This window comes from Crocuta crocuta, unplaced genomic scaffold, assembly GCF_008692635.1.
Source record: "Crocuta crocuta isolate KB4526 unplaced genomic scaffold, BGI_CrCroc_1.0 scaffold267, whole genome shotgun sequence".
NCBI classification, from domain to species: Eukaryota; Metazoa; Chordata; class Mammalia; order Carnivora; family Hyaenidae; genus Crocuta; species Crocuta crocuta.
The window spans coordinates 103,143-130,637 of NW_027531899.1; the positions used below are offsets into that span (position 1 = coordinate 103,143).

General features: G+C 54.8%; 3 protein-coding genes across 10 annotated transcripts in view; 2 read left to right on the plus strand and 1 right to left on the minus strand.

The window, feature by feature from the left end:
- The window catches only part of TMEM91 (transmembrane protein 91), a 10,468-nt gene extending 4,952 nt beyond the window's left edge, over positions 1–5,516 (minus strand). The window contains exons 1-3 of one of the 6 annotated variants that reach the window (XM_077773662.1): positions 5,177–5,337; positions 2,795–2,932; positions 188–295 (exon numbers count right to left, since the gene is read on the minus strand). The gene's annotated coding sequence lies outside the window, so the exon portion shown is untranslated. The other 5 variants (XM_077773663.1, XM_077773659.1, XM_077773661.1 and 2 more) reach the window with 5 other exon arrangements.
- A 159-nt stretch (positions 5,517–5,675) lies between these two features.
- B9D2 (B9 domain containing 2) lies at positions 5,676–12,240 on the plus strand. Of its 2 annotated transcripts, none has more exons than XM_077773878.1 (4): positions 5,676–5,894; positions 6,311–6,402; positions 9,424–9,549; positions 11,638–12,240. In XM_077773878.1, exons 2-4 carry the CDS (start codon positions 6,315–6,317, stop codon positions 11,949–11,951), a joined length of 528 nt encoding a protein of 175 aa, XP_077630004.1. In that variant the 5' UTR covers positions 5,676–5,894; positions 6,311–6,314; the 3' UTR covers positions 11,952–12,240. The 2 variants fall into 2 exon arrangements, with proteins under 2 accessions (XP_077630004.1, XP_077630006.1); XM_077773880.1 differs by lacking the exon at positions 5,676–5,894 and adding an exon at positions 6,037–6,080.
- A 365-nt stretch (positions 12,241–12,605) lies between these two features.
- TGFB1 (transforming growth factor beta 1) lies at positions 12,606–27,219 on the plus strand. 2 transcript variants are annotated; one of them, XM_077773890.1, is made up of 7 exons: positions 12,606–13,616; positions 16,665–16,825; positions 18,005–18,122; positions 19,686–19,763; positions 19,914–20,064; positions 26,348–26,501; positions 26,969–27,219. In XM_077773890.1, exons 1-7 carry the CDS (start codon positions 13,262–13,264, stop codon positions 27,125–27,127), a joined length of 1,176 nt encoding a protein of 391 aa, XP_077630016.1. In that variant the 5' UTR covers positions 12,606–13,261; the 3' UTR covers positions 27,128–27,219. The 2 variants fall into 2 exon arrangements, with proteins under 2 accessions (XP_077630016.1, XP_077630018.1); XM_077773892.1 differs by having other exon boundaries at positions 19,917–20,064.
- The last annotated feature ends 276 nt before the right edge of the window (positions 27,220–27,495 follow it).

Sequence of the window (27,495 nt, forward strand, 5' to 3'; positions counted from 1 at the left end):
CCCCCTCCACTCCCCCACTCTTCTTGCCCAATAATAATAACAGCAACAGCCGCTAACTGTGTGCACTGCTCTCAGTGCCGTGCATGGACGCAGGCACGTTTATTCCTCGCAAGGACCGAAGAGACACCGTCATTTACTGTCCTGGTGTACGCAGGAGGAAACAGGCGCAGAGAGGTTGGGCACTTGCCTGGGAGCCTCCCGCTAGTTCACTGAGTGCAGACTGAGCCCCGAGCCCTGGCCGGTGGGTTTAGAGGATTTACAACCATCTTGCATTGACTCCTCTAGGCAGCTCTATCTGTTGTACAGATAAGGAGAGGGAGGGTCAGAGGCGTGTGCTCACTAGGCCGAGGTAAACAGCTGGAGCTTTGTAACCCAGGGCTGTATTCCTTGCCCGCCCAAGGGAAAGGGAGGAAGCGGGGCAAGAAGGAATGGAGTTCCTTTGAGTCAGTGTTTAGACCCACACAGACCCGAATTACTTTCCAGGCTCTTCAGGGCACCTGCTCTGGGCCCGCGGGACATTGGCATCGCGTCTCGGAACCCTCATTTTTTTTTTTTCATCTGTGAAATGGGCTAAACACTCCCTGCCTCTTTAGCCCGATAACACATAAAGCACTTAGATCAGGTGCGACACCCAGCGTCCACCGTTTACCCAGAGCCTGGCAGTGCTGGCACTCTGAGCATGTTTGGTGATGTCTCTGAGTTAATGATTTATCAACCTCTGTCTCCCATCAGGCTGCATAAGGGACACTCCTCACCCCGCAGGCCTCTCGCCCTCATGGAGCCCACCCAGCTTGCACGGGCTTCCTCCGCCCAGAAGCCCTCCTTTTTACCAGTCCCAGTAGGTCAAGCGGGAGGATTCCCCTCTCGATGCGGGGCTGGCCAGAGCTCCCTCGCTCCAGGGCTCCAGGGCTCGGTGCCAAGAGTCCAGACGCTGGAGTTGGCACAGGCCCCACTCCCAGGGAGAGCAGATGGTGTCTGCAAGTGCAGCTTGGCACAGCCAAAGTTTCGGGCAGACAAGCGGGCAGACCCTCTGGAGGATAGAGAGGGACCTGGGCGGGTTATGTTATCCGGGAGAGAGAACCTGCTACCCTCTCCTCGACCTGGGCCCTGGTTGTTGTTTCTTGCAGGCAATCACTAGGAAACATGCGACATCTTTCTTTTTTCTTTTTTTTTTAATGTTTTATTTATTTCTAGGAGAGAGAGAGACAGCGTGAGCAGGGGAGGGTCAGAGAGAGAGGGAGATACAGACTCTGAAATAGGCTCCAGGCTCTGAGCTGGCTGTCAGCACAGAGCCGGACGCGGGGCTCGAACTCACGAACCGTGAGATCATGACCTGAGCCAAGTTTGGATGCCTAATCGGCTGAACCACCCAGGCACCCCTTCATAGCAGTGTTATTCACCGCAGCCGAAAGACGGAAGCACACCAGTGTCCATCAGTAGAGGACTGAGTGAAGAAAATGGGGTATATACGATTCCACCTTAAAAGGAAGAAAATTCTGACATGCCTGACAACATGGACTAAGCCTGGAGACATTGTAAAAGGACAGCTGTTGATGGGCTCTACTTCTATGAGGCTCCCAGATGGTCATATTAATAGAGACAGAAAGTAGAATGGTGGTGGATGGGAAGCTGTTTTTCGTTCGTTTTTATTTCTTTTTTTTTCATTTTAGACAGAGAGAGAGAACACAAGAGGGAGACAGGGGCAGAGGGAGAAAGACAGAATCCCAAACAGGCCCCACGCTCAGTGCCGAGGCCAAAACAGGGCTTGATCCCAGGACCCTGGGATCATGACCTGAGCCGAAATCAAGAGTCAGATGTTCAATCAACTGAGCCACCCAGGCACCCCTGCCCGATTTGTTTTCAGTTTAGTTTTTAGTTATTTGGTGTTTTTTTCTTTTTTTTAGTTTCTGCGTGTGTGTTTTACTATAGTTGACACACAATTTACATTAGTTTCAGGTGTAAACATAGTAACCTAACTGCTCTATGCCTCAAGCTATGCTCATTGCCAGCGAGCTAGCAAGCGCAGCCACCGACTTGTCCCCATTGAGCGCCATTACAATGTCATTGACCATGTTCCTTATTTTGCACCTTTTAGCCCCAAGACTCATTCATTCCACAACTGAAAGCCTGTTCGCCCATCCCCCCACCCCACTTCCTCCAGCAGCGCTGGGCGGCTCAGTCCGTTGAACATCTGACTCTCGATTTCATTTCGACTCAGGTCATGATCTTACAGTTCGTGGGGTTGAGGCCTGTGTCTGGCTCTGCGCTGACAGTGGGGAGCCTGCTTAGTATTCTCTCTCTCCCTCTCTCTCTACCCCTTTCCTGCTCGTGCGCAAGCATGCACACACACACACTCTCTCTCTCTCTCTCAAAATAAATAAACTTAAAAAAAAAAAAAGCATGATCCTGAGAAGTTGTTTTTCAATGTTTACAGAGGTTTAGTTTTGCAAGATGAAAAGATTCTAGAGGTTAGTTGCACATTTCTGTGCATGTACTTGATGCCACTGAACTGTACCCCTAAAAATGGCTAAAATGGCAAATTGTGTGTTATGTGTCTTTTACCACAATTTTACAAATTTAAAAATAAAAAGTAAAGAGGGGTGCCTGGGTGGCTCAGTCAGTTGAGTGCCCCACTCTTGATTTTGGCTCAGGTCTCACGGTTCTTGAGTTCAAGCCCTGTGTTGGGCTCTGAGCTGACAGCACAGAACCTGCTTGGGATTCTCCTTCTTTCTCTTTCTCTGTCCTCCACCCCCCAAAATAAACAAACTTAAAAAAAAAAAAGAAGGACAGGCACCTGGGTGGCTCACTCAGTTAAGTGTCCAACTTGGGCTCAGGTCATGATCTCACGGTTCGCGAGTTCTGGCCCCCTATCTGGAGCCTGCTTCGGATTCTGTGTCTCCTTCTTGCTCTCTGCCCCTCCCCTGCTGGTGCTCTGTCTCTCAAAAATGAAGAAACGTTAAAGAAATTAATTAAAAAACAAAAAGGATATGCGAAATATTCCATTCCAAAATTAACAACACTAAGACCCATCAGTAATAGCAAACATTTATGCTGCTTCCTAGTTTCCAGCACTGTCCTAAACTCATTACACATCCTATGGCTGCACAGCAAATCATTCGCCAACACCCCGTGGCTTAAAGCAAACATTTATCATCTAACATAGTCTCTGTTGGCCTTGAATCTGGCAAGGGCTTGGCGGGGTGGTTATGACTCCAGGTGCCTCATGAAGTTACAGTCAGCATGCTGGCCAGAGCTATTGTCATCTGAAGATCTCACTGGGGCTGGGAGATCTGTTTCCAACATAGATCACGCACATGGTGTTCACTGTTGGCAAGAGGCTTTAGTTCTTCCCCATAAGGTCTTTCCAATGGCTGCTTCTCCCCTAGAGGAGCCATCCAAGAGAAAGAGCAAGGAGGAAGCCTCAATGCCTTTTATGACCTAGTCTCGAAAGTCACACAGCAACTTCTGCCGTATTCTAGAAGGAAGTGTTAAGTGAAGCTCAGACCCAGGGGGAGAGGAATTAGTTTCCACGTATTGAAAGAAGGTATATGAGGGGTGCCTGGGTGGCTCAGTCGATTAAGTGCCCAACTCTTGATGCTGGCCTAGGTCATGACCCCAGAGTCTTGCAATCAAGCCCCATGAGGGGCTCTGCACTGGGCATGGAGCCTCCTTAAGATTCTCTCTCCCCTTCCCTCAGGCCCTCCCCCGCCCATATATTTGCTCGTTCTCTCTCTCAAAAAATAAATCAATTAAAAAGAAATTTTAAAAAGAAAGTAAAATAAAAAAAGAAAGAAGGCATATCACAGAATCTGTGGACAGGGGCGCCTGGCTAGCTCATCCTGAAGAGCACGTGAGTCTTGGTCTCAGGGTCGTGAGTTCGAGCCCCACAGTTAGGCATAGAGCTTACTAAAAAAATAATAATAATAAAAAATAATTGTGGGCATATTTTATTTACTTTTAAAAGTTTTTATATTTATTTATTTTGAGAGAGAAGGACACACAGAGAATACCAAGCAGGCTCCACGCTTAGCATGGAGCTGGGCTTGGGGCTGGCTTTCACAACCGCGAGATCACGACCTGAGCCGAAATCAAGACTCAGTCGCTTAACTGACTGAGCCACCCGAGGGCTCCAGTGTTGAGCTTATTTTAAAAGAGCTTCATAGACGAACGCATCAAAGCCTGACAACAGTCCAACAAGGTGGGGCCTGTCTTTCATCCTCACGTTACAGAAAAGAAAAAGCAAAGTACAGACAGGCTGGCTACAGGTCACACAGAAGGTGCAGAGCTGAGAGACTTCCATCTTGGTGGTTGACCCGGGAACCATTTTCTTAATCACTAATATCAACCAGTAAGGAGAAAACCAATTAAAAAAAAAAAAAAAAAAGGAGCACTGACAGAACCAGACTGGTTGGATGTGGGAAGTGGTGGATCTTAGAAAACATCCAGACACAATCTCCATACGCCTTTGAATAACGAAAGACACTTTCTTTTCAAAGAAAGGAAGGACAGCAAAGAGGTTAAGGACATCATGTTTAGGCAGAGGTAGACAGCGCTACAATTAACGTGACTTGAGGCAAATGATTTTGGGCCAATTTTTTCATCTTAAATAAAGCTGACATTAACTACCCTGTGGGGTGTCTGAGGATTAAACAAAATCATGCAATCAAAACGATCAGTTTACAGGGTCTGGCACAGAAAATACACTCAATAAACGGTAGCTTTCAAATATACCTATTAGTGAAATGTAATCCTATTGAAGTATTTTATTTATGTTAATACTATCCTATTGAAATGTTGCCCCCTCCCTATAATTTTGACTTCCTGATGCTAACTGGTGGAGCCTCATTTTGGGAAAAGTAGAAAAATGAATTTCCTTTGGACTCCCGGTCTGGGCTAGAGGAATAGGGATTAGGGTTCAGGCGGATTTAGAGGCTGGAGAAGGCACACTGCTCAGGAAATCAGAATACGTCAGTGCCTCGAACTCGGTCCCCCCTACTTACACCCATTACACAGATGAGATACACCGAGGCTTGGACACCTGTAGGGTCACATGACAAACTGCTGGTAGAGTCCAGCCTTCAAGAACCAAATTTTCTGCAGAAAAAGGGGCCTCGGTTCCTCATTTCTCATACCCTTTCCCCCACGCTCCCCCTCCTTACTCAGACTCAGCACTAACCGTGAACTGGGCGGTATTTCTGAGAAGGAAGTCGGATTTATCAGCCAGTGAAGAGCCACAGGAAACTAAAAAAGGAAGGAAAACCCCTCTCCCCAAATTGAGTTTCTCTGGGGAGAATCCGAAGGAGGAAGGATTTTTTTTCATAAAGACATGGGGATGCATGCAATGACCTTGAGAGAGACTTCCCCTTGGTCCTGGCTCAAGTCTCTGATTTGTGGTCCTGGCTGCGAGAGCGTTTGTGGAGACACGCAGCGTGGATGGATTCGCCTATTCTGTGAGGAAGGGATCTGGCAGAAACAGTTGGCACGGAGACTTCCTCAGCCACACTCAAGATGGCAGCTGCCCGACCACGCCCCAAATGGCGGAACCTTGAGTGTGCGGAGAGACGCTTTTCCCAAAATGGAGAGAGATGGGGAGACAAAACGTCCATCATACATTAGCCCCGCCCCCTAAGATTGTTAGGGCCAATTAGCGACCCACAGGGCGGGTGCCAGACGAGGGGAGGAGGCTGCTGTTGCCCCAGCAACAACCAGGGAGCCCGAAGGCGGGTGCAACTTCGGAGGGATCCGCGCCTCGGGTCTCTCGCTGCCGGGAAGGTCCTGGGAGAGGCGCGAGACAAGCCTAGGAAGTCAGCAGTCGCGGAGAGAGGGCCAGGTCAGGCCCATGAACTGCAATCCCTGCTGTCTCTTGGCCCGACCTAACCGTTGGGTGCTGTGAGGTAGGAATAACGCATGCGCGGGCCTAGAGGCGGGGCTAAGGCGGTCCTGCCCTTAAAATGCCTGCGCCTTCGGCGCTTGGGGATCCGACGCGAAGAGGCGGAGCTTTTGCGCCTGTGGGCGGGGTCATAAGGCCTTGGGGCGGGGTTTTCCGCTGCGCAGAGCACAAGGAAGAGGTTATTTTAGAGGTGGGTGGAGATGCCAGCTTCTCTCTCTGCTCTCACCTCACCCCCGTCATTTCCCCGGGGCTCTCCTGGAGGAGCGGGGAGACTCATGGTTAAGGCGGCAGCCTCAGTAGTTTGACGAAACTAGTTTGGAAACCTCCTACTCCCCCTTATTTGGTAGGCCTCAGTTTCCCCATCTGTCAAGTGGGGATAATAGAACAGTTAACTGGGCTGTGATTGCGTTTTTCCCTCAGGGCCATGGCTGAGGTGCACGTGATCGGGCAGATCATGGGGGCCACCGGCTTCTCGGAAAGTAGCCTCTTCTGCAAGTGGGGCGTCCACACAGGTATTCTGGGGCGCGTTCATTTCCCTACCCAGACCCTCAAGCCCAGAGTTTCTACCTTCCTTCCTTGACTCCCTCGCCTAGTCCCCGATCCTCATCTTCCATTGGCTCTCAGGACTCCTAGCCATGACGGTACTCAGATAGTGTGAATCTCACACTCCTTGTTCTTCTGTCTCATCTCTGTGGGAGCTCTGGCTTCCCCTCTCTGAACACAAAGCCCCTTGAGGATATGGGACTATAGGCTAGCCCCCCCCCATACACCCTCAAAACACTAGACAGCCTATCCCCACTGGACTTCATTCACTGCCTTGTGGGGGGGGGTCTGAGTCCCTCTCCCATCTCCGTTCGTTGCTTAACAGTCTCTGTAGATTAAATTCGTACTGTAAAATGGGTTTTGATCTCATATTTACAGAGAAGAGGCCGCCCACCCTCCTGTATTCATAATTCTCTGAGAATGTAGGAACCTCTTTCTATCAGTCATCGGGGTTCATCCACACAGTGGCAGGAGAGGCTTTGGAAGTCCCCATTTTCCCCCTCAGAGGCAGCACAGCATCCAGGAAAGGATAGGGCCATAGGCCGCCAGATCTGGGCTCACATGCTAACTAGCTCACCTACTGAGTGGTGGCCTTTGGACTTGACCTCTCCCAGCCTCAGTCTCCTTGTCTATAAAAACGAAGCTCATAGCAGCTAAGAGGCAGCAGGGTTAAGAGCAGACTGCCTGAGTGCAAAACCACATCTTAATTGCGTGACCTTGGGCACTTGTCTTTGCCTTGATTTCCCTGTCTGTACAATGGGAATAATAATACTTCATGGGGTTGTTGTAAGGACTAAATGAAATCAACCAGCACTGAGAAGAGGGCCTGAGCCAGTGTTTGCCTCGCTTGTGTAAAAACTGGATGGGGTTCTGCGAGTGAAGCGTTGGGTGTGCTGCCCAGCACAGATGAATGCTCCTGAGATAGCGCGGCTGTTGCCATCTTCATCTCGGAGGCGCCCTGGGTCCTTTGTGATTTCACTGGTAGGTAGGGTGCTGGCTGAGATCCCTGGGGAAACTAGGGTCCTCCAGCTGAGCAGAGAAGAGGCAGGCCCTGGAGTCCGGACCCCGCCACTCACCTGCCCACCTGCTCTGTGACCCTGGCCACGTGCTGACCCCGCCCCCCCCAGCCTCATTTTCCTCATCTATAAAGTGGTAGAGTGGGAATACTAGTCTTTTATAGGAGTCTGGGGAAATCTCATAAGTGAAGAGCCTGACTCAAGGCCTGGCACTTTCCTCACGTGGCCCAGAAGGAAGAGATCACCAACGTGATTTTTATTATTTCAGGGGACTCTTGGTCGGGGGGTGGGGGGCAGTTAATCCAGCAGAGAGTTCAGGGGCAGCCAGATAAAGGGCTTGGGCCCTGCAGTCAGACAGAGCACAGTTTGAGTCCAGGGCCGCCGTGGGACGTTGGTCAGTCCCATTCCTGTTGTGCCGCAGCATGGACGACAGGGCTTGGCATACAGCAGGTGTTCAATAAATGTTCATGGACTAAATGGCCAAGTGACTTTCCTTCTCAGAGTCTGTTTCTTTTTTTTTTTTTTTTTAATGTTTTATTTATTTCTAGGAGAGAGACAGCATGAGTAGGGGAGGGTCAGAGAGAGAGGGAGACACAGACTCTGAAATAGGCTCCAGGCTTTGAGCTGGCAGTCAGCACAGAGCCCGACGCGGGGCTCGAACCCACGAACCGTGAGATCATGACCTGAGCGAAAGTCGGACGCTTAACCAACTAAGCCACCCAGGCGCCCCTCAGAGTCTGTTTCTTTACCTATAAAATGGGAATTATATCAGCACCCAACTCCTAGGAGCACTTACTTGTCCAACAAACATGTATTGAGCAACTTCTGCGTACAAATCCCATGTTTGAGGTCCTGGGGACCCAGCAGTATACAAAAGATGTGCTTTCCTGGGGCTCCCAGGAGAGGACACAGGATTAAAGAGCAGGTGAGGAAATGAGCATAGTGATTACTGACAGTGGTAGGTACCAGAGGAAGTGAGAGGAGATGATGTGACAGGGACTCGTGTTTGGATAGGAGGGTGAGGGAGCACCTCTCTGTGAAAGCGGCACCAGAGTCTATCCCTGAAGAATGAGAAAAAACCAGGCATATCTAGGAGCAGAGCTTTATGAGCATCATCAACAGCCAGTGCAAAGGCCCTGGGGTGGGGGGGGGGAGAACAGAAATGGGGCCATTGAGGCTAGAGGGTGGTGACGGGTGAGTGGTGGGAAGGGGACACAGGCCAGGCCATGGAGGGCCTTGTGGGCTGCGGAGGAGGGTCTAAACCAGGGGCTAGGGTGGGGATTAAGAGCCCTAGAGGGCAGATGAAGTGAATTCATTTTAGCACCTTTCACCCTTTGCTGGTGCTCTTGCAGGGACATCCTTGGCCCCATCTTAGTCCTTGAACTAGGCCTCTAAATATAAAATGGGGTGGGGGGCGGCGGCGCCTGGGTGGCTCAGTCGGTTAAGCATCCGACTTCGGCTCAGGTCATGATCTCACGGTTCGTGGGTTCGAGCCCCGTGTCGGGCTCTGTGCTGACAACTCAGAGCCTGAGCCTGTTTCAGATTCTGTGTCTCCCTCTCTCTCTGACCCTCCCCTGCTCATCATGCTGTCTGTCTCTCAGAAAGAAATAAAACATTAAAAAATGTTTAAAAACTAAACGTAAAATGGGGTGAGGAGTCAGAAAACGATATCCAACACTTATCTAGTACTCACTGTGCCCCCAGACACTCTGCTGAGGGCTCTCTGTATTAGCTCATTTAATCTTTTCACAAAACTACGAGGGATGTGTTAGGATGACACCCATTTTACAGCAGGGGAGACCAAGGCAGAGGATGGTAACTCTCCCAAGGTTGCACAGGCAGGGAGAAATAGTACCAGGATTTGAACCCACACATTTGGCTCCAGAGTCCACACACCTTATAACTCCTGCCCCCCCCCCCCCCCCCACACACACANTCCCCTTCCTGATGTCTGCTTCCTACTCCTCCCTGCAGGGGCAGCGTGGAAGCTCCTGTCGGGCATCCGGGAGGGCCAAACCCAGGTGGACACCCCCCAAGTAGGGGACATGGCCTACTGGTCCCACCCCATCGACCTGCACTTCGCCACCAAAGGCCTCCAAGGTGGGTTCCCGGCCTGGGCCCCGTGCCCTTTCCTGGCCAAGCCTGGGCCCGGAGAGGCAGGTTGGCTCCAGAGCGTGCCAGGCTAGGCTGGCCAGGGCTGCAGGGGGCGAGGGGAAGGTGGGCACCAGGGAGAGAGCGGAGGTGGCTTTCAAAGAGACAAACGAGAGTCTTCACTCCGGAGGAAGCTGGGAGGGGGTGAAGGGGGGGGGGAGGCAGGGCTGCTAGCTGTTTCTGCAGCTGCTCACAGGGGAAGCGAGTACGCGGGGGAGGAAGGGTATCAGAAAGCCTTTTCTCGTGGAAAATTTAGATCACTAGAGAGGAGTGGATTCTAGGAAATAGCCTAAGTCAACATGACACGTGTTTCAACAATACAAATAATATTTACTGAGCGTCTGCCCTGCGCCCGGCCCGTGCTGGGTGATGCCAGGGCAGTGTCGGTGATTGAGACAGCCCCCCAGCCCTGTCCTCTTCGGGTTCGCCATCTCTTGGGGGGAGACAGAGCTGTCCCAGACGGTGGCATCCCAGAGTGGGCAGGACTGGAATGGGGGATCCTAGAGGGTAGGGGGACCCCAGAGGAGAAGCCCGACTGAGGGAATTCAGGGAGAGCTTCCTGGAGGAAGGGATGTTTGAGCTTTGCTGTGAAGGGCTAGTAGGAGCTGGTACAGAAGAAGGCTCTAGGCAGAGGGCTGTGTATGAAAGGCCCAAAGGGGAAAGTGAGCCGGGGGCATTTGGAGGATCGAGGGTGTGTAAGGGAAGGGCCAGGGGTGAGGTGGTGGGGAGACAGGTCTGGGAACTGAGGCCATCTCCAGAAGGCGCTTGGGAGCCGTAGCAGGTGACCAACAGGTCAGATTTCAATTTTAAAAGATTCTTCTGATTGCCTGGGGCCGATGGGCCGGAGGCGACGCAGGCGACTGTCCTGNTCTCTCTCTGGGCCCCTCGGTCTGTCCACCCTCAACGTCTTAACCTGGATATTACTGTAGCCTCTTCCCTGTGCATCTCCATGCCCCATAGTCTGTCCCCTTGTGAGCCCCCAAGTTGGGTCACGTCCAGTCTCTACCCAGAACCCTGCACGGTCCCCATCTTACTCGGGGTAAAAGCCAAAGCCTTATCCTGGGTCACAGGGGCCGGCACAATCGGCTCTGTCCCCTCCTGTCCCTCTCTCCCTCAGCCGGCCTCAGCCACGCTGGCCCCACCAGCCAGCTCCCACCTCAGGGCCTTTGCACACACTGTTCCTTCTCCTGGGGGCATTCTTCCCCCCCCCCCATGTCCATCCACATGGCCGGCTCCCTTCCCTCAAGCGTTCGCTCAACCGTCACCTCCTCAGAAAAGCTGCTCCTGATCACCTACTTTCCAAAACTGCATCCCCACCCCCACCACCCCCAGCTTTATTTTTCTCCAGAGCAGTTATCACCATCTGACATACCCTATAATTTGCTTATTTACTACACTCGTTGTCTAGGATGTCAGGAATTTTTGTCTGCTCTGTTCACCACCGTGTCCCCAGCTTCTAGAATAGGGCCTAGCACGGAGGAGGGGGTGCAGTAAGGAGGGTGAAATGGAGCCAGATGTCCAAGGGCTTTGCCTCCCAGGTTGAGGAGCTGAACTGTGTTCTGAGGACATCGAGGACCCTGTGGATGTGGGAGGAAGATGCCTCTAGCTGCCAGGTGGAAGGTGCACTGGCGGTGACAGGAAGGAGCGCCCTGGGCCCGGAGAGCACCGCGTGGGGGGCCGTGGGGAGGGAAGGAAGGAGGCATCCAGGACAAGGCCGGAGGCGCTCACCTGGGGACGGGGCTGCCCTGAAATGGGGACACAGAAGAGGAGGCCACAGGAAGGGATGTGGGCAGAGGGCAGATCCGGAGGGCCTGGGGTGTTGAGGTTGGCATTGAGGGGGAGGGCACTGGGGAGCCATGGAAGGGTTTTCAGCAGGGGAGGGAAACAGATTCACAACGATCCCTTGTGAATGGGAGAGAAGGCCGGGGCAGAAACCCAGTGGGGCCGGGACTGGACCAGTGGGGATCAAGGAGATGGGGATCCAGGAGGGGGAGACCGAGCCCCGTCATCACTCCCTTCCTCCCTCCCGTCCGGCAGGCTGGCCCCGGCTCCATCTCCAGGTGTGGTCACAGGACAGCTTCGGCCGCTGCCAGCTTGCAGGCTACGGCTTTTGCCACGTGCCCAGCAGTCCGGGCACCCACCGGCTGGACTGCCCCACATGGCGGCCCCTGGGCAGCTGGCGGGAGCAGCTGGCACGGGCCTTCGTGGGTGGCGGCCCGCAGCTGCTGCACGGGGACGCCATCTACAGCGGGGCGGACCGCTATCGCCTGCACACGGCCGCCGGGGGCAGCGTGCACCTGGAGCTGGGGCTGCTGCTGCGTCACTTCGACCGCTATGGCGTGGAATGCTGACCCTGCCCCCCTGCCCCCGCCCCCGCCCGCAGGCCCTTGTCCCCACCAGGCTACCTCTCGAGGGGCAGGACGGCCCAGTGGTCAGAAGTGTGGGGCCGGAGACTGTCTGATCTGACCCCAGCCAAGGCGGGCCCTGGGTTCTGTGCTGGCTAACACCTCAAGCCCAGGGGCTGGCCCTCTCAGGTCCAGTTTCCCCATCTGTAAAATGGGGGCAGTTGAGTGTGTGAGGGCGCAGGGTGTTGGGTGAGAAGAGACTGGAAGTGCTCAATAAAGGAGAGCAGTTCTCACAGGTGTCGTGCCTTCCTGACTTCCTTCATCTGTCAGAGGTCTTGTGCCCTCCTGTCCTCCCCCTGACACCCTCCTTCAGGCTCCCACCTTCTGACAGACCCACTGCCCCGTCTTCTGCCTCAGCCTCTGTCTCCCTCCCCACTCGGGGCGGCCCTCGTACGACCCCCTCTCTTTGGGGCTCCTCCTCCTCTGTGCGCCTCTCCCCACTGGGTCCCCTTCTCCTGGCTGACCTTCGCCTCTACTCCAGCTTCCCACCGTCTCTCCACTGGGGTCCCCGCTCTCCGATCCCCTGTGGCCTGTGTCCCCAACCTCTGGCTGAGCCCTCCCTGCCAGCTCTTCCTCCTCTCTGCGCCCCCCCCNAGGAGGGGGAGGAGGAGCGGGAGGAGGGACGAGCTGGTTGGGAGAAGAGGAAAAAAAGTTTTGAGACTTTTCCGCTGCCGCTGGGAGCCAGAGACGCGGGGACCGATTGGCGCGGCGCTGCCCCACCAGGAGGCAGGACTTGGGGACCCCAGACCACCCCCACCACCGCCTCGGACGCTTGCTCCCTCCCTGCCCCCTCCACGGCGTCCCCCAGGCGCCCCCGTTCCGGAGCAGCCCTCAGGAGCCGCCAACCCGGACTCCTGCGAAGACTTGATCCCGGACCTCGGGCGCACCCCCCTGCACGCCGCTCCCCCACTCCCAGCCTCTCTCCTGAGCCCCCGCGCATCCAAGGACCCTTCTCCACCGGGATCCGGGAGACGGGATCTCTCCCAGACCTCCTTAACCTTCCCACTCAAGACCACCCACCTCTGGTACCAGATCTCGCCCATCTCGGTTTTTTCCTTGGGATACCGAGAAGCCACCCATCAGAGCCTCCCCTCCACCTCCACTCCGTTCTCCCTGAGGTCTTCGACTCCCCTCACCTCATCCCGACCCTCCTACCTTTCTTCGGGAGACGCCGAGCCCCTCTAGGGGCGGGGCCTCCCTTTTCCCACCCCAGCGGGTCTCGCGCTCTCGGCAGTGCCGGGGGCGACGCCTCCCCCATGCCGCCCTCCGGGCTGCGGCTGCTGCCGCTGCTGCTGCCGCTGCTGTGGCTACTAGTGCTGACGCCTGGCCGGCCGGTCGCCGGACTGTCCACCTGCAAGACCATCGACATGGAACTGGTGAAGCGGAAGCGCATCGAGGCCATCCGCGGCCAGATCCTGTCCAAGCTGCGGCTCGCCAGCCCCCCGAGCCAGGGGGAGGTGCCGCCCGGCCCGCTGCCCGAGGCCGTGCTGGCCCTTTACAACAGCACCCGCGACCGGGGGGCCGGGGAGAGCGCCGAGCCGGAGCCCGAGCCGGAGGCGGACTACTACGCCAAGGAGGTCACCCGCGTGCTAATGGTGGAAAACACCAACAGTGAGCTCAGTGGGGCCGGGGACCCTGGAGGGGAGCCCCCAGGGGGCGCCGGAGTGCAGGGGTCACGGGGAGGAAATTACAGGCAGAGGAAACTGCCTAGAGGAAGAGGACCCCCGGGGTTGCCGGGAACGCGGGAGGGGGGTCTCAAAGAGTGAGCTTCCTATCCCCCCAGGTATCTGGCCTTGAAGGGCAGGAAATAGGGAGCGAAGTGGACCTCTTCTAGTGGGTGATGGGAACCTGCGGGATCGTGGGGGGCAGTTCCCTAGACGGAGAGAAGGAACTGGGGGGGGGATAAAGGGATAGAAAGACGTCCTTCACAGTGCACTGGAGTGTGGGGGGTCGTGGGGGTGAGGGCTGCACAGAGGGAGCCCGCTTTGGGAGAAGCGAAGACCCCGGCACTTGAGGGAGGAGAGGCAGTGGGGAAAGCTGACCCAGAGCTCAGGGGCACGAGGCGAGAAAATTCAAGAAGGACAGAAAAACTAGGTGAAGCGAACCCCGGAGGTGTCGGAAAGGGGACAGTGGATCCGCTTGCAGCAGGCGCGAAGAACACGCGGGATTGGGGGAGGGCCCGCAGAGAGGCGGCGAGGAGGGTGATAAATGCGGGGAAGAAGGGACCCGAGGTCTGGGGGTGGGAGGTAGGAGCGGGAGAGCAGCGGAGACCCCGGGGGCAGGGGGGCGCCGGGGATGCGCGCGAGGTACCCTGAGTATTTGGCATATGGACGTGAGAGAAGGACGCCCAGCGCGGGAAGCAAGCACCCAAGAAACCTAGAATTGTGGGTGGTGGGAAGGGGTTTGGAGAGAGGGGAGACGAGCATGAGAAACGGGGACGGGGAGGGAGTGGAGGGACACAGAAACAGTGCCGTTCTGGGAGCTGCGAGCCTCCCCACGCCTCGGGAGGGGGGGAAGTGGGCTGAGTGAGGAGTCGAGCCCTAGAGGGAGAGGTGGGTGGGTGAGACTCTGCACGATCGGGGTGAGAAAACCGAGCGGGTCGGGGTGAGGGAGCCCCACGTGGGTGCCACGCGCGGAGGGAGGAGCCTGTCCTCCCTGAAAGGGGGCGGGGAGGAGGACCCCGCAGAGCTGAACGAGGAGAGTCTGGACCCCAGAGTCCCAGTTCCTCTCCGGGAGGCTGGGGAAACCCCAGCGTCCGGCCGCCTCGCCCTCCCTCCCTTCCTTTTCCTTGCCCGGGGGGCGGGGATCGCGCGCGGAGCCTGGGGCGAGACGGGGCAGGTCGGGTCCCCGCCCTCGCGGCGGCGGCGCCTCCCGCCCTCTTCACCCCAGCCTGGGGCGGGGCTGCTGCTGGGCCCGGCCCCTCGGCGCCCACGCGGGGACCCAGGTGTCCCGCGTGGCACGGAGGTTTGGGGCAGCCCCCCCTGTTTTCACTCTGTGTTTTGGGCGGTGCACCTGTGGGTCCCTGGGCACGCATGCGTGCGCCTAGTTTGCAGCTCCAGCCAGGTGACGCCCCTCCCCACCCACATTTCGGGCTCGCCTTTTCCGCGGTCGGTTCACGTTCGTCGTAGAGATTTCGCTAACCCTCAACCCTCTTCTCCCCTCCCGGTCTGGCTCCATCTCGCCCCCAAACCCGATGCCTCTCTGCCCGTGTGTCTCCCGCATCCCACGCGCGGGTCTCTCGGTTTCTGTCTGTCTCCTCCCTCTCCTCCCTCCTCGCCTGCCCCTCGCGGTCTCTCCATCCCTCCCTCTGACCCATCCTGCCCTTCCTTTCTCTCTTCCTCTGTATCTGTCTCCTGCCCTTCCTTTCTTCCTATCTGTCTCCACCCGGCCCCCACCCTCCACCCCTGCACTACACTTCCTTTGGGGTTTGCTGAGTAACCCCTGGGTCAAGATAGGGCTTCTTTGTGGGGGGCCCGGCCCGGCCCGGCTAGAGTGGGGAGGAGTAGGGGCAGGGGCTCATGGGAGGAGTTTCCTCTCCTTTCTCATCAGATCTGTCTCCGCCATTTCTGCACCCCTACTGCAGAGGCCTTACACGATGTGCCCCAGTTGACCTACAAGGTCATGCATGGCCTGCCTGCTCATCCCAAACTTTTCCTAGTCTAGAAAGCACTCTTCCTGATTTTCTTCCTCCCCCCACCAAAGCCATTCCTACCTACAATGACCGTTGCCTTGTCTAACCAGCTGAGGGAGAGAAGGCAGGAAGCAATTATAATAGTAACAGTAGTAATAATGTCACAGTAGCAGGGAGGTAGCATAGCCTAGGGGTCAAGAGCACACTTATTGGGACCAGGCCACCTGAGCTAGAATCCCAGCTCTGTAGCGCCCTACCTATGTCACCATGGGGCAAATGACCTGTTTCTCCGTCTGTAAAATGGGTACAATAATTGTCTTTTCCTCATGAGGTTGTTGTGAGGTTTAAATGTCTGAACCCTGGTAAAATGTGGTGCATAGCCCCTGGCAAATCTGAGCACTCAACTTACATGTTAGCACAACCAGGCTGCCTGCTTTACCGCACCGGCTCACTCGCTGCACACCATAGAATCCTGCAGTCCGTCTTCCTTTTACAGTTGAGAATCTGACCCAGAGAGTGGAATCCACTTGCCCAGAGTCACACAGCGCTTCAGTTAGGAGAACCTGGTTGGCAGTTAGGGAGCTTGAGGGGGTTGTCATTTCCCAAAGAATAGTCGGAAAGCAAGGTTCTGGGGAGGAATGTGACACCCAAAGTCACAGAGCTGGAGGGCAGCTCCACGATCCTACCCCCACCCCCCTGCCCCATGCGTTTCAATTTGCATCCGAGGCTTCAAGTGCTTGGGGGCGCCTGGGCAAGCCCAGCAGCCCCCCTTCCGGCTTTGTACTGAGTAGACACTTTACAGATGACAGGAGACAAGGGTGCCTAAGACCCCTGTTTTACAGAGGGGGAAACAAATCCAGAGAGGGAGAGCCACTCACCCAAGGTCACACAGCTAAAAAGTGTCAGAATCAGGTTCCATCCCAGGGCTGTCAGCCCCAGGAGCCCACGCTCTTAGACCTGGGGTGTGCCAGCTCCATCCGCCCTGGCCAACCCCTCTGACATCCCTCCTCTCTGCTCCTCCCGCCTAGAAATCTATGATAAAGTCCAGCGTACCCCACACAGCATATATATGCTCTTTAACACATCGGAGCTCCGAGAAGCAGTGCCTGAGCCCGTCTTGCTCTCCCGGGCAGAGTTGCGTCTGCTGAGGCTCAAGTTAAAAGCGGAGCAGCACGTGGAGCTGTATCAGGTGGGGGCCTGGGGCCCAGAGGTGGGCTGCGCTGGGACCGAGGTGGGCAGCTGGACGGCTGGTGGCTGCAGGGTCCACACGCAGACTCAGAAAGATGGGGACACGCGGCCCATGGAGTCATGGGGCCCTTAGGAACTTTCAGGCTCCAGCACCCTAGGATACCAAACACTTCGGAGGCCAGAATCTCCAAAGGTTGCAGGCTTTCCAGCCATTCTGTCCAGTACGGTAGCCACTAGCCACACGTGGCCATTTAAGTTGACTCAGAGGGAAAATTCAACCCGTCAGTCTCACGGGCCACATTTCGAGTGCTCCATAGTCACATGTGGTTAGTGGCTGCTAATTTGGATGCCGCAGATAAAGGACACTTTCAGCGTCGTAGAAAGTTCCCTTGGATAGTTCTGTTCTCGAAGAGTTAGCGTCTCCAGGAAGACTGGGGCCTCTGGAAGGGCTGGGGTCTCTAGAAGATTCTGCCATGTCATGTCATGTGGGACACTGGGCTTAATGGGAGGTGGTAGACTCTTACAACAAAGGAAGTTTGTCTGTGGTCAACTTCTTGGGAGTCTGGAGAATTCAGCTTCACGCTGCCAGTGCCTGGAGTGTTCCGCCCGGCCCCAGAGGGTCGCTGCACAGGGGGCATCAGACCTGCAGCATCTGCGGTTGGGGCGTGTCAGACTCCTGGGTGTCTAGAACATCACTCTCCCAGAATTCCTCAGGTTCACTAAACGGGCCATTCTTGGAGTGCCTACCGAGCACCGGCGTTCTGGAATGACTTCTAACATAAGCCCCTAGAAAGTTACAGGCTCTCAGAATTCAGGGTGTCACATTTGCAGAATTGTATGCTCAGGGGACCCCAGGATGTCCGAGGAGGATCTTGGCATGGTGGGCTGTCCGAGCAGAAAGGGGCTGGGATTCCACCAGTGAGGGAACTCAGGCGGGGGAGGGGCCCCGCAGGGACTGGGGGCAGAGGCTGAGCTGTCCAGGTGCCTTGACACCCCCTCTCCACCCCTGCCTGGGGCTCTCCTCTCCTCCCAGGGCCGCGCCGGTGGGGGGTGCCTGGGGGGACTGTCTGAGGGACTCCGCGCCTGTTTGGTGGAGCAGGAGTTGGGGGTGCAGTCAGTGTATTTGGGGGTGTGGAGCAGCATCTAACCCACTGTCTCCCCGCAACTCATCTCTCCCCAGAAATACAGCAATGATTCCTGGCGCTACCTCAGCAACCGGCTGCTGGCGCCCAGCGACTCGCCGGAATGGCTGTCCTTTGATGTCACTGGAGTGGTGCGGCAGTGGCTGAGCCATGGAGGTAAGGACCACTTCGCCCCGCCCCTATTTTGTAACCCGTTGTTTGTCCTGCCTAGCAGCTGGGACCCCGTGTCCCCGCCAAGACCTGGCCCTCCTCCTAGACCCTCAGACCTGAGTGATTCATACTTAACCCGTTTACTGAGCACCTGCCCTGTGCTGGGTGATGCTGGGGACACAGCAGTGACCCAAACGGCCCCACGCTTGCCCTCACGGAGCCCATGGTCCGTTCTTGGGGTGGGGGAAGTGGGGAAAGACCTGAAAACTGGATGGTAATGACCTAGATTGGGTAGGGCTGGAATAGGGAACCCAGAGGAGATGCCTGACCCAGCCTGGGGTCAGGGAGGGCTTCCTGGAGGAGGGGACATCAGAGCTGATAATTTGAGGGTTGAGTGGAACCCGCCCGGGAAAGGAGAAGCAAGAGCGTTCGAGGCACACCCTGAGTCCAGGGAGAGCCTGACACATCTGGTCTGTCTGTAAGAGGACGGTGTCTGACCTGAGTCCAGCGCGCCCACATCCCCCTTCCCCATCTCCCTTTTGTTCCTGCCTCCCCTCAACAAACGCCAGTAGGTCCCGGCTCTGAGCCCCGCCCTGTGTGGGTGTTGCTGGGGGCACAGTGGTAACTAAGACAACTTCTAGATGCTGCCTTCACGGGGCCCACAGCCACCTCTGGACATCTAGGAAGTCTGGCCCTAGGCGGCAGCGATGACCCGAAGGAGCAGTGGCGGGGTGGGGAGGCCCTGAGTGCTGCCGGGGACCCATCCTTAGAGGGTCTGGGAGGGCTTCCTGCAGGAAGTTGATAGTATAGAGACTTGGGGGTAAGTGGTGGGTTGGCCCAATGTTGAAAGGTGGGGGTTAAGGAGCAGGTGGGTGCTGGCAGGAGTGTCTGGGGCCGCTGGACAGAGAGCAAAGGCTTGCCTCCATCACTGTGGGGTCTAGAGCACCCAGCACGGGGCCCAGCACCTAGTAGGAGCTTAGAAAATCCTTCGCTCGTTCGTTCAAGAAGCCTTTCTCCCACAGCTGCCCTGTGGGTTTGCACCCCAGCCCTACCTTTCCCCCCTGGGGGCCTTGGCTTTCATGTCTGCTAGATGGGGAGCTCTGGCGAGGATCAGAAGAGAATGATGCTCACAGAGCGTTTTAGGACAAGGCCGGGCACCTGGAAGCGTGCCCTCAGTAGATGTTTGTTTTGCTGACCATGGGCTAGGCCCCGCGGGGAGCAAGAAAACCAGAGTCCCTGTGCCCATGGATCCTGCTTTCCACTGAGCACAATGAGGGACATAAATAGCCAAATACAAATGTCAGGGAGGGTGAGCGCTATGGAGAAAATAAAGTGATGTCACGGTGGGGGAGGGGCTTGCATCAGGAGGGCCTCCTGGAGGAGGTGACATTTGAGCTGAGACCTGAAGGCGGAAAAGAGGAAGCAAGGCCAAGAGCTGGAGCAGGAAGGTGCAGGGAGAGGGCAGGCAGGGGAAGAGATAGGCAGGGGCCCCAACCCCCTCCCCGGGTTTGCTCCGCCCACGGTGGGGGGGGGTGAACCGCACCTCACACTGGCTTCCCACTCCCACAGGGGAAGTAGAGGGCTTTCGCCTCAGTGCCCACTGTTCCTGCGACAGCAAAGATAACACACTGCAAGTGGACATCAACGGTGAGCCCCATCTCCCTGGCCCGGCCCCGCCCCCGCGTGTGCACGCACGCCTGCGCGCATGCGTCCTCCTCCCCAGGCCCCCTGCCGCCCTTCATCCATCTGAGAGTGTGTGTCTGTGTCTCCCCCACACCCTACAACTCCGAACCAAAGCAGGGTTCAGTTCCAGCCGCCGAGGTGACCTGGCCACCATCCATGGCATGAACCGGCCCTTTCTGCTCCTCATGGCCACCCCGCTGGAGAGGGCCCAGCACCTGCACAGCTCGCGCCACCGCCGGGCCCTGGACACCAACTACTGCTTCAGGTGAACCTTTCAGCCCTTGACCGTGGCATTCTCCGCTGGTGGCATGATGGCCGAGCGTGAGGCTCAAGTTGGGCCCCTGGCCGTGCTGCGCGTGGGCTGGCACTTCCTTCAGCCTGGAGGGCCCAGAGGATGGGCTGCGAGTTCTAGGATGCTGGGATGTGGAGTCCAAGGATGTTGAGCTCAGCTCGCTTTCTTGCTGGTGTGTTGGTGTGTAGAATGAGGGACCCGAGCGTGCGCAGGTTCCGTGTTGGCAGGCTGAGGTTCTAGAATGTGGGGATCCTAGGATTCAGTGCTAATGGTGGAAATCTGAGAATGTTGGACTCCAGGAATGTTGGGATCCTAGAATTTGGGAATTCAGGATCGGATTCTCATCTCATTGACAGATTGGAGTCTCCAGTGTTGGCAGACTGGAGACCTTGAATATTGGCCTCAAAATGATGGAGGCCAGTGTTAAAATACTAACATTAGTGGGACACCTGGGACATCAACTCGTGATCTCAGCTCAGGTCTTGATTTCAGGGTCATGAGCAGGTTCCACACTGGACTCCATGCTGGGCATGAAGACTACTTAAAAACAAAAAAACAAAACAGGGGCACCTGGGTGGCTCAGTCGGTTAAGCATCTGACTTCGGCTCAGGTCACGATCTCACGGTTCATGGGTTTGAGCCCCGTGTCGGGCTCTGTGCTGACAGCTGGCTCAGAGCCTGGAGACTGTTTCAGTTTCTGTGTCTCCCTGTTTCTCTGACCCTCCCCTGCTCACGCTGTCTCTCTCTCTCTCTCTCTCAGAAATAAATAAAACATTAAAAAAAAAACCAACCCTGGGGTACTTGGGTGGCTCAGTCACTCAGGTGGAACGTCTGACTCTTGATTTCAGCTCAGGTCATGATCTCAGGGTTGTGGGATCAAGTCCTGTGCTGAGTTCCATCCTGAGCATGGAGTCTCACTCTCTCCCACAAATTATACACACACACACACACACACAGATAACAGCAACAATAACAACTAGCCTTTACAAATGTTGGGGTTGGAGAAAGCTGGATTATTGATATCCTAGAGTGTTGGGGCTCAGTGTTGGGATGCTAGACTCTTAGAAAGCTGGGATCTTCCGAGGTGGCAGCTGGGACTTCTTGAGTGATGGGCTCAGGATTGTGGAATGTTGTATCGATATTGAGATGTCGGAATTCACAAATGGCAAGATCCCAGCGAGTTGGAATTACGGGAATCCTAGCAAGCTGGAAATGTCATTGAAGTGTTCGAATCTTGAGATGCTTGCTGGAGTATTGCAATCTAAGAAAGTTGAAAAGTTGGATTCCTTCGCATGTTGAAATTCAGAGTTAGATGTTGCAGAATTCGAATCATAATCTGACCTTTGTCCCTCCCCTGCTCAATATTTGGATGAGGTACCTCTGGGCTTTGTTACATACTGACCCTCTTCTGGAAAGTCAGCTCTGCTTCCAAGCTTAGCAGCAGCCTTAGCCTTAGCCTGGCAACCCCGTGAATGAATGAACGTTATTAATGTTATTAATAACAATACAAAGGGAGGCAGCCAGCCTTGGGAGCCTCCGCAGGAAGGGATACAGTGTGACCTAAGAAACTGTGCCAAAAGGTTGCACCTGCAGCTGAGCAGAATGGTAGATCCAACGACCCATTTTTCAGAAACACAGGGACAGAGAAACGTGTTAAAGAATACCACAGGCTTGCAGTCAGCAACAATTAGATTGTGGCAAATCTGACCCACTTTCTTCAACAAATACAGTGCAAAGAGAGTTCTGTAGATTTCTAAAAGAATCTTAAGTTCCATATGAAATAATTGCAATGTGTAGACCTTCTTTGGAGCTTTATTCATGCAGACTAGTAAAAACAAAAAGACGTTTGTGAGACCAGTGGGGAAATGTGAACCCCGATTAGAGATTTGATGGTATCAAGGAATAATTGAGAATTTTTCTTATAAGGTATTGTGGTTATGTTTTAAAATAGTTCTCACTTTCTTGGAGGTACACGTGGAAATATTTATGGATGAAATGACATGGTGGATGGCATGTGCTCCGAAACCATCCGGTGGGGGAGAGGAAGTGGGTAGGGGCAGAGATGCAGTGAACTTGGCCGTGACATGCGATTGTGGAAGTTAGCCTCCCTGAACTCTTCCCCAGCATCCAATGTGAGGCCCTTCAGCCTGTCCTGGGGCCCCAAGTGGGTTTCTTTTATCCATCAGGCCCGGACTGGATGGCAGAGAGCTTTGCAAGAGGGGTACCTGGGTGGCTCAGTTGGTAGAGCGTGGAACTCTTGATCTCGGGGTCTTGAGTTCGAGACCCATGTTAGGGGGAGAGCTTACTTAAAAAAAAAAAAAAAAGCTTTGCAAGAGACCTCGAACTTGCACTGAACAAATGGGTTAGAGAGTGCCTCAAAGTCACCTGGAAGCTTGTTAAACATGGTCTACTGTCCTCCAGCCCCCCCCCCTTCCCCAGTTTTTGACTCAGTAGGTCTTTGGTGGGGTGGGAGAATTTACATTCCCCACAAGTTCTGCTCTGGGGACCCCACAGGGAGGATGTCCCAGGTGGGGAATCAGGGTCACAGATTATTGCAATCCAAGGACCTCAAAACCCCCAGCCAGGGTTGAACCGGAAGTGAAAGATTATTCTGGACAGGGGGTTCTTTCCCGTCTGCGAGTTTAGGATGGCCTTGAGAAGCCAAAAGCCCGGGCATTTCCCCCAGAAATATGCCTGTGAGTTCAGAAGCTCAGGACCCTCCCTGAACCCACGCACGGACTTCCTGATGCCTCCTTGGCCCCCAAACAACACCTTATATGATTTAACATCCCCTGTGTCTCTGGACAGAAAAGGAAACTGAGGCCCAACCAGACTGGGGACAAAGCAGGCTGAGCTCACAGGGGTGTCAGATTCCTGGCTCCCCTCTCTGTGGCTTTGGGAGAGGCCTTTGTCTTGCCCCGGAAAATGCTGGATCATGGCCTCTTCCTGCTCTGCTTGAGCTGACATGGCTGCGCGGGACAGATGAGGCCTCAGGCTCNAGCTTTGCAAGAGACCTCGAACTTGCACTGAACAAATGGGTTAGAGAGTGCCTCAAAGTCACCTGGAAGCTTGTTAAACATGGTCTACTGTCCTCCAGCCCCCCCCCCTTCCCCAGTTTTTGACTCAGTAGGTCTTTGGTGGGGTGGGAGAATTTACATTCCCCACAAGTTCTGCTCTGGGGACCCCACAGGGAGGATGTCCCAGGTGGGGAATCAGGGTCACAGATTATTGCAATCCAAGGACCTCAAAACCCCCAGCCAGGGTTGAACCGGAAGTGAAAGATTATTCTGGACAGGGGGTTCTTTCCCGTCTGCGAGTTTAGGATGGCCTTGAGAAGCCAAAAGCCCGGGCATTTCCCCCAGAAATATGCCTGTGAGTTCAGAAGCTCAGGACCCTCCCTGAACCCACGCACGGACTTCCTGATGCCTCCTTGGCCCCCAAACAACACCTTATATGATTTAACATCCCCTGTGTCTCTGGACAGAAAAGGAAACTGAGGCCCAACCAGACTGGGGACAAAGCAGGCTGAGCTCACAGGGGTGTCAGATTCCTGGCTCCCCTCTCTGTGGCTTTGGGAGAGGCCTTTGTCTTGCCCCGGAAAATGCTGGATCATGGCCTCTTCCTGCTCTGCTTGAGCTGACATGGCTGCGCGGGACAGATGAGGCCTCAGGCTCCCCGGGGGGCACAGCCTTGGCCGTGAACCTGGCCCCAAGCTCCACCACTTATATGCTTTGTGTGAGCAGGCAGCCGTTCCCTCTCTGGGGCTCAGTTCCTTCATCCTCCAAGTGGGCAGGCCTGCCTCGTAGGGTTTTGAGGTCAGTTCATTCTCTGTTGATGACTTTTTGCGTAGGTGAGTACGTGCACATGGCCCAAACCTAGAAGGAATACTCAGACCCTCCAGCTGGACCCCCACCCCTCTCTGAAGAGGAGGCAGTCACTTTCATGACTTTTGTGTCTCCCTCCAGAGGCGTGTCTGTTTGAAACACATATACATCCATATATTTTTTATTTTGCCCAAATTGCAGAGTATGTTTTTCTTGGGGGGGGGAAGTGTGGAGAGGCCGCTGCATATTCCTTCCTCCTCCCTTCCTCCCTCCCTTCCTCCCTCCCTTCCTTCTTCCCTCCTCCCTTCCTTCTTCCCTCTCTCATTTCTTTCCTCCCTCCTTCCCTCCCTCTCTTCCTCCCTTCTTCTCTCATTTCTTTCCTTCTTCCCTCCCTCCCTCCTCCCTTCCTCTCTCCTACCTTCCTCCCTCCCTCCCTTCCTCCTTCCCTTCCTTCCTTCCTTCTTTCCTCCCTCTCTTTCTTATTCTAAAAGTAACACATACCGTCTGTCAAGAATTTGGAAAATACAGAAAGATATCACCCATCACTACCACGTCTAAAACATCAACACTCGAATATATTTCCTTCTAGTTCCTTTATGCAAAACAGAATTTGGATCATAGTGTACCTGTAGCTTGGAATAGTATCTCTTTCATATGATATGAATCTGGAGTATAAAGTGTTCATGCTGTCCATGAATCAAGCCTTTTAGCCAAGGTCCCTGCCCAGCTTAGCCACAGCCCCAGAGGCCAGCACATAAAATGCCCCGGTTCTTTCCAGACAAGCAGGAGCCTGGGCCTTGTTTGGGGGGGGACTGGCTTTTGCCTCTGAGCATGGGACAGGGATGATGATCTAGAGCAGTAAAACATCACTATCCTCCAACACGCTTTTTAAAAACCTAACATATAGGGGCACCTGGGTGGTTCAGTCGGTTAAGTGTCCACTCTTGATTTCAGCTCAGGTCATGACCTCGCGGTTTGTGGGTTCAAGCCCTGCCTTGGCCTCTGCACTGACAGTATGGAGCTTGCTTCTCTCTCTCCCTTCTCTCTCTGCCTCTCCTCCACTTGTGCTCTCTCTCAAAATAAATATATATATTATATATATAATATGTGTGAGGCTCGAACTCACAACCTAGAGATCAAGAGTTGGCGCACCGGGTGGCAATAAGTTTTAGAAGGAAAATAAATCAGTGAGACCTGGGTGGCTCAGTCAGTTAAGCATCTGACTCTTGATTTCGGCTCAGGTCCATGATCTCACGGTTTGTGGGATCGAGCGCCGTGTCGGTCTCTGTGCTGACAGCTAGCTCAGAGCCTGCTTGGGATTCTTTCTCTCCCGCTCTTTGCCCCTCCCTCCCCCCAATAAATAAATAAACATTAAGAAAAAAGAAGGAAAATAAATCAGAGGAAGAAGAAAGAAAAAAATAGATATTGGGGACTCTTTTTCCTATTCTGGTTAAAATTTTCTTCTGTTACGGAAAATTCGAAATGTAGACAAAGGCAACCAAGGTATGATAAAATGAAGTCCCACGGGTTCTCATCCAGCTTCAAAAGGCAGTAAGATTTGCCCCATGTCAAATACAGACATTGTCATATTTTCTTGCAGAACTGAAATGCCATTATCACACTGAATGGAATTCACGATCGTTTGGACGATCCAGAAAAGATGGATCAAAAAGGATACTCTGAGGAGAGGATATTGATTTTGTTTTAACCAATTATTGAGTACCTGCTGCGTGTTAGGCAGTGTTCTAGGAGTTAAGGCTCCCTGTGTAAAGGGCATCTGAGCATACATTTCAATGAACTGAAGAAACGAACCAGAGTGACATCTGTGGGAATAGCAAGCCAGGAGTGAGTGCAAAGGTCCTGGGGCAGGAGTGTATTTGAAGAGCAGTGAGGATGCTTGAGTGTCTGGAGTTAGGGAGAGTGGGGAGGGAGTTGAGATCAGCTGACGAGGTGGCACCTTGGGATTCCTGGGGAGGGTTTGGGCATTTGCCCCAAGAGACACGGAGCCGTGTTTCAGCCATGTTCGGAGCAGAGAGTTGACATGACAGTCTCTAGCACGTGGCCCCAGAAGGCAGGGGTTCCTGCCTGTTTCGTTTGTACTGAGCCCCCAGTAGATCCCAGCCAAGCAGTTGGTCCTGGTTCAACAAGTATTTGTTGCACACGTAGAACTAGGGGCTTGCGCACGGTCATTTGACTTTCTTACAGGCTTATCTGGAGCCTCGCGTGAGATGATGTTTAGTGTGATGCCCTTAGCACCGGGCTTGACCAAAGGGAGCGCTTTATCAGTGTTAGTGATTATCGTTGCTGTTACTGTTATGCTGCTCTTTATCAGACCGAGATGGGGGCTGGGCTGGGGGCAACCAGGGTGCCCGCCTAGGGGTGCAGCAGGGCAGCCGAGCCCCCTGACCCGGCCCCCTCCACCCCACCCTGCAGCTCCACGGAGAAGAACTGCTGCGTGAGGCAGCTCTATATTGACTTCCGCAAGGATCTGGGCTGGAAATGGATCCACGAGCCCAAGGGCTACCACGCCAACTTCTGCCTGGGGCCCTGTCCCTACATCTGGAGCCTGGACACGCAGTACAGCAAGGTGCGTCTGGCGACTGGCCGAGGGTGGGCTGGGGGGAGCAGGGACCGAGGGAGTGGAAGGAGACAAAGAGAGGAATTAGCCAGATGAGAGAGAAGTAGAGACAGACTGGGAGATCCGAGAGGATGGTCCAGAGATGGCAGGAGACAGGCTCTGAGCAGGTAGAGACGGACGCAGGATCTACGGATCTACAGTCTATGGAAAGACCCACGGAGACCGAGTGACCCGACTGGATGCAGGAGGCGGAGAGACGGAAGGAGACGGAACGGGAGAGACAGGATGAACAGAGAAAGCTTTGCTCGGAGTCCACACACTGCCACCGAAACAGAGACTGTGAAGACAAGAGTGGAAAAGGAAGGGAGGCAGAGACTGGGAACGGACTGAGATGAGATAAGACCGAGGGAGACGGGGAGAGGCGGGCAGGGTGGGGGCACCCTGCCCACCCCCCCCGACCCTGACCCCGCCCGCAGGTCCTGGCCCTGTACAACCAGCACAACCCGGGCGCGTCGGCGGCTCCCTGCTGCGTGCCGCAGGCCCTGGAGCCACTGCCGATCGTATACTACGTGGGCCGCAAGCCCAAGGTGGAGCAGCTTTCCAACATGATCGTGCGCTCCTGCAAGTGCAGCTGAGGCCCCGCCCCGCCCCCGCCCGCTGCGCCGGGCTGTATTTAAGGACACCGCACCCCAGACCCCTCTGGGGTGGATTAAAGGTGGAAAGAGAACTGGGGTCTCTGTGTGTGTCGTTGGGCCCCTGAATGGGGTCTCCCTCCCGACATTCCCGGGTTCCCGTTCCATCTGCGCCCTCTGGTTTCTATTCATTTCCTCCCACAGACAGTAGGTAGATTTATTTATTGAGCACCTTGTGCCCCATTCTAAGTGCCTTATATTGATTAATTCATTTAATCACCATAAGAAAGCTCTAAGATACAGGGACTCTGATAATACTCTATTTTTTTTTTCATGCTTGCTTATTTTGAGAGAGAGAGAGAGAGAGAGAG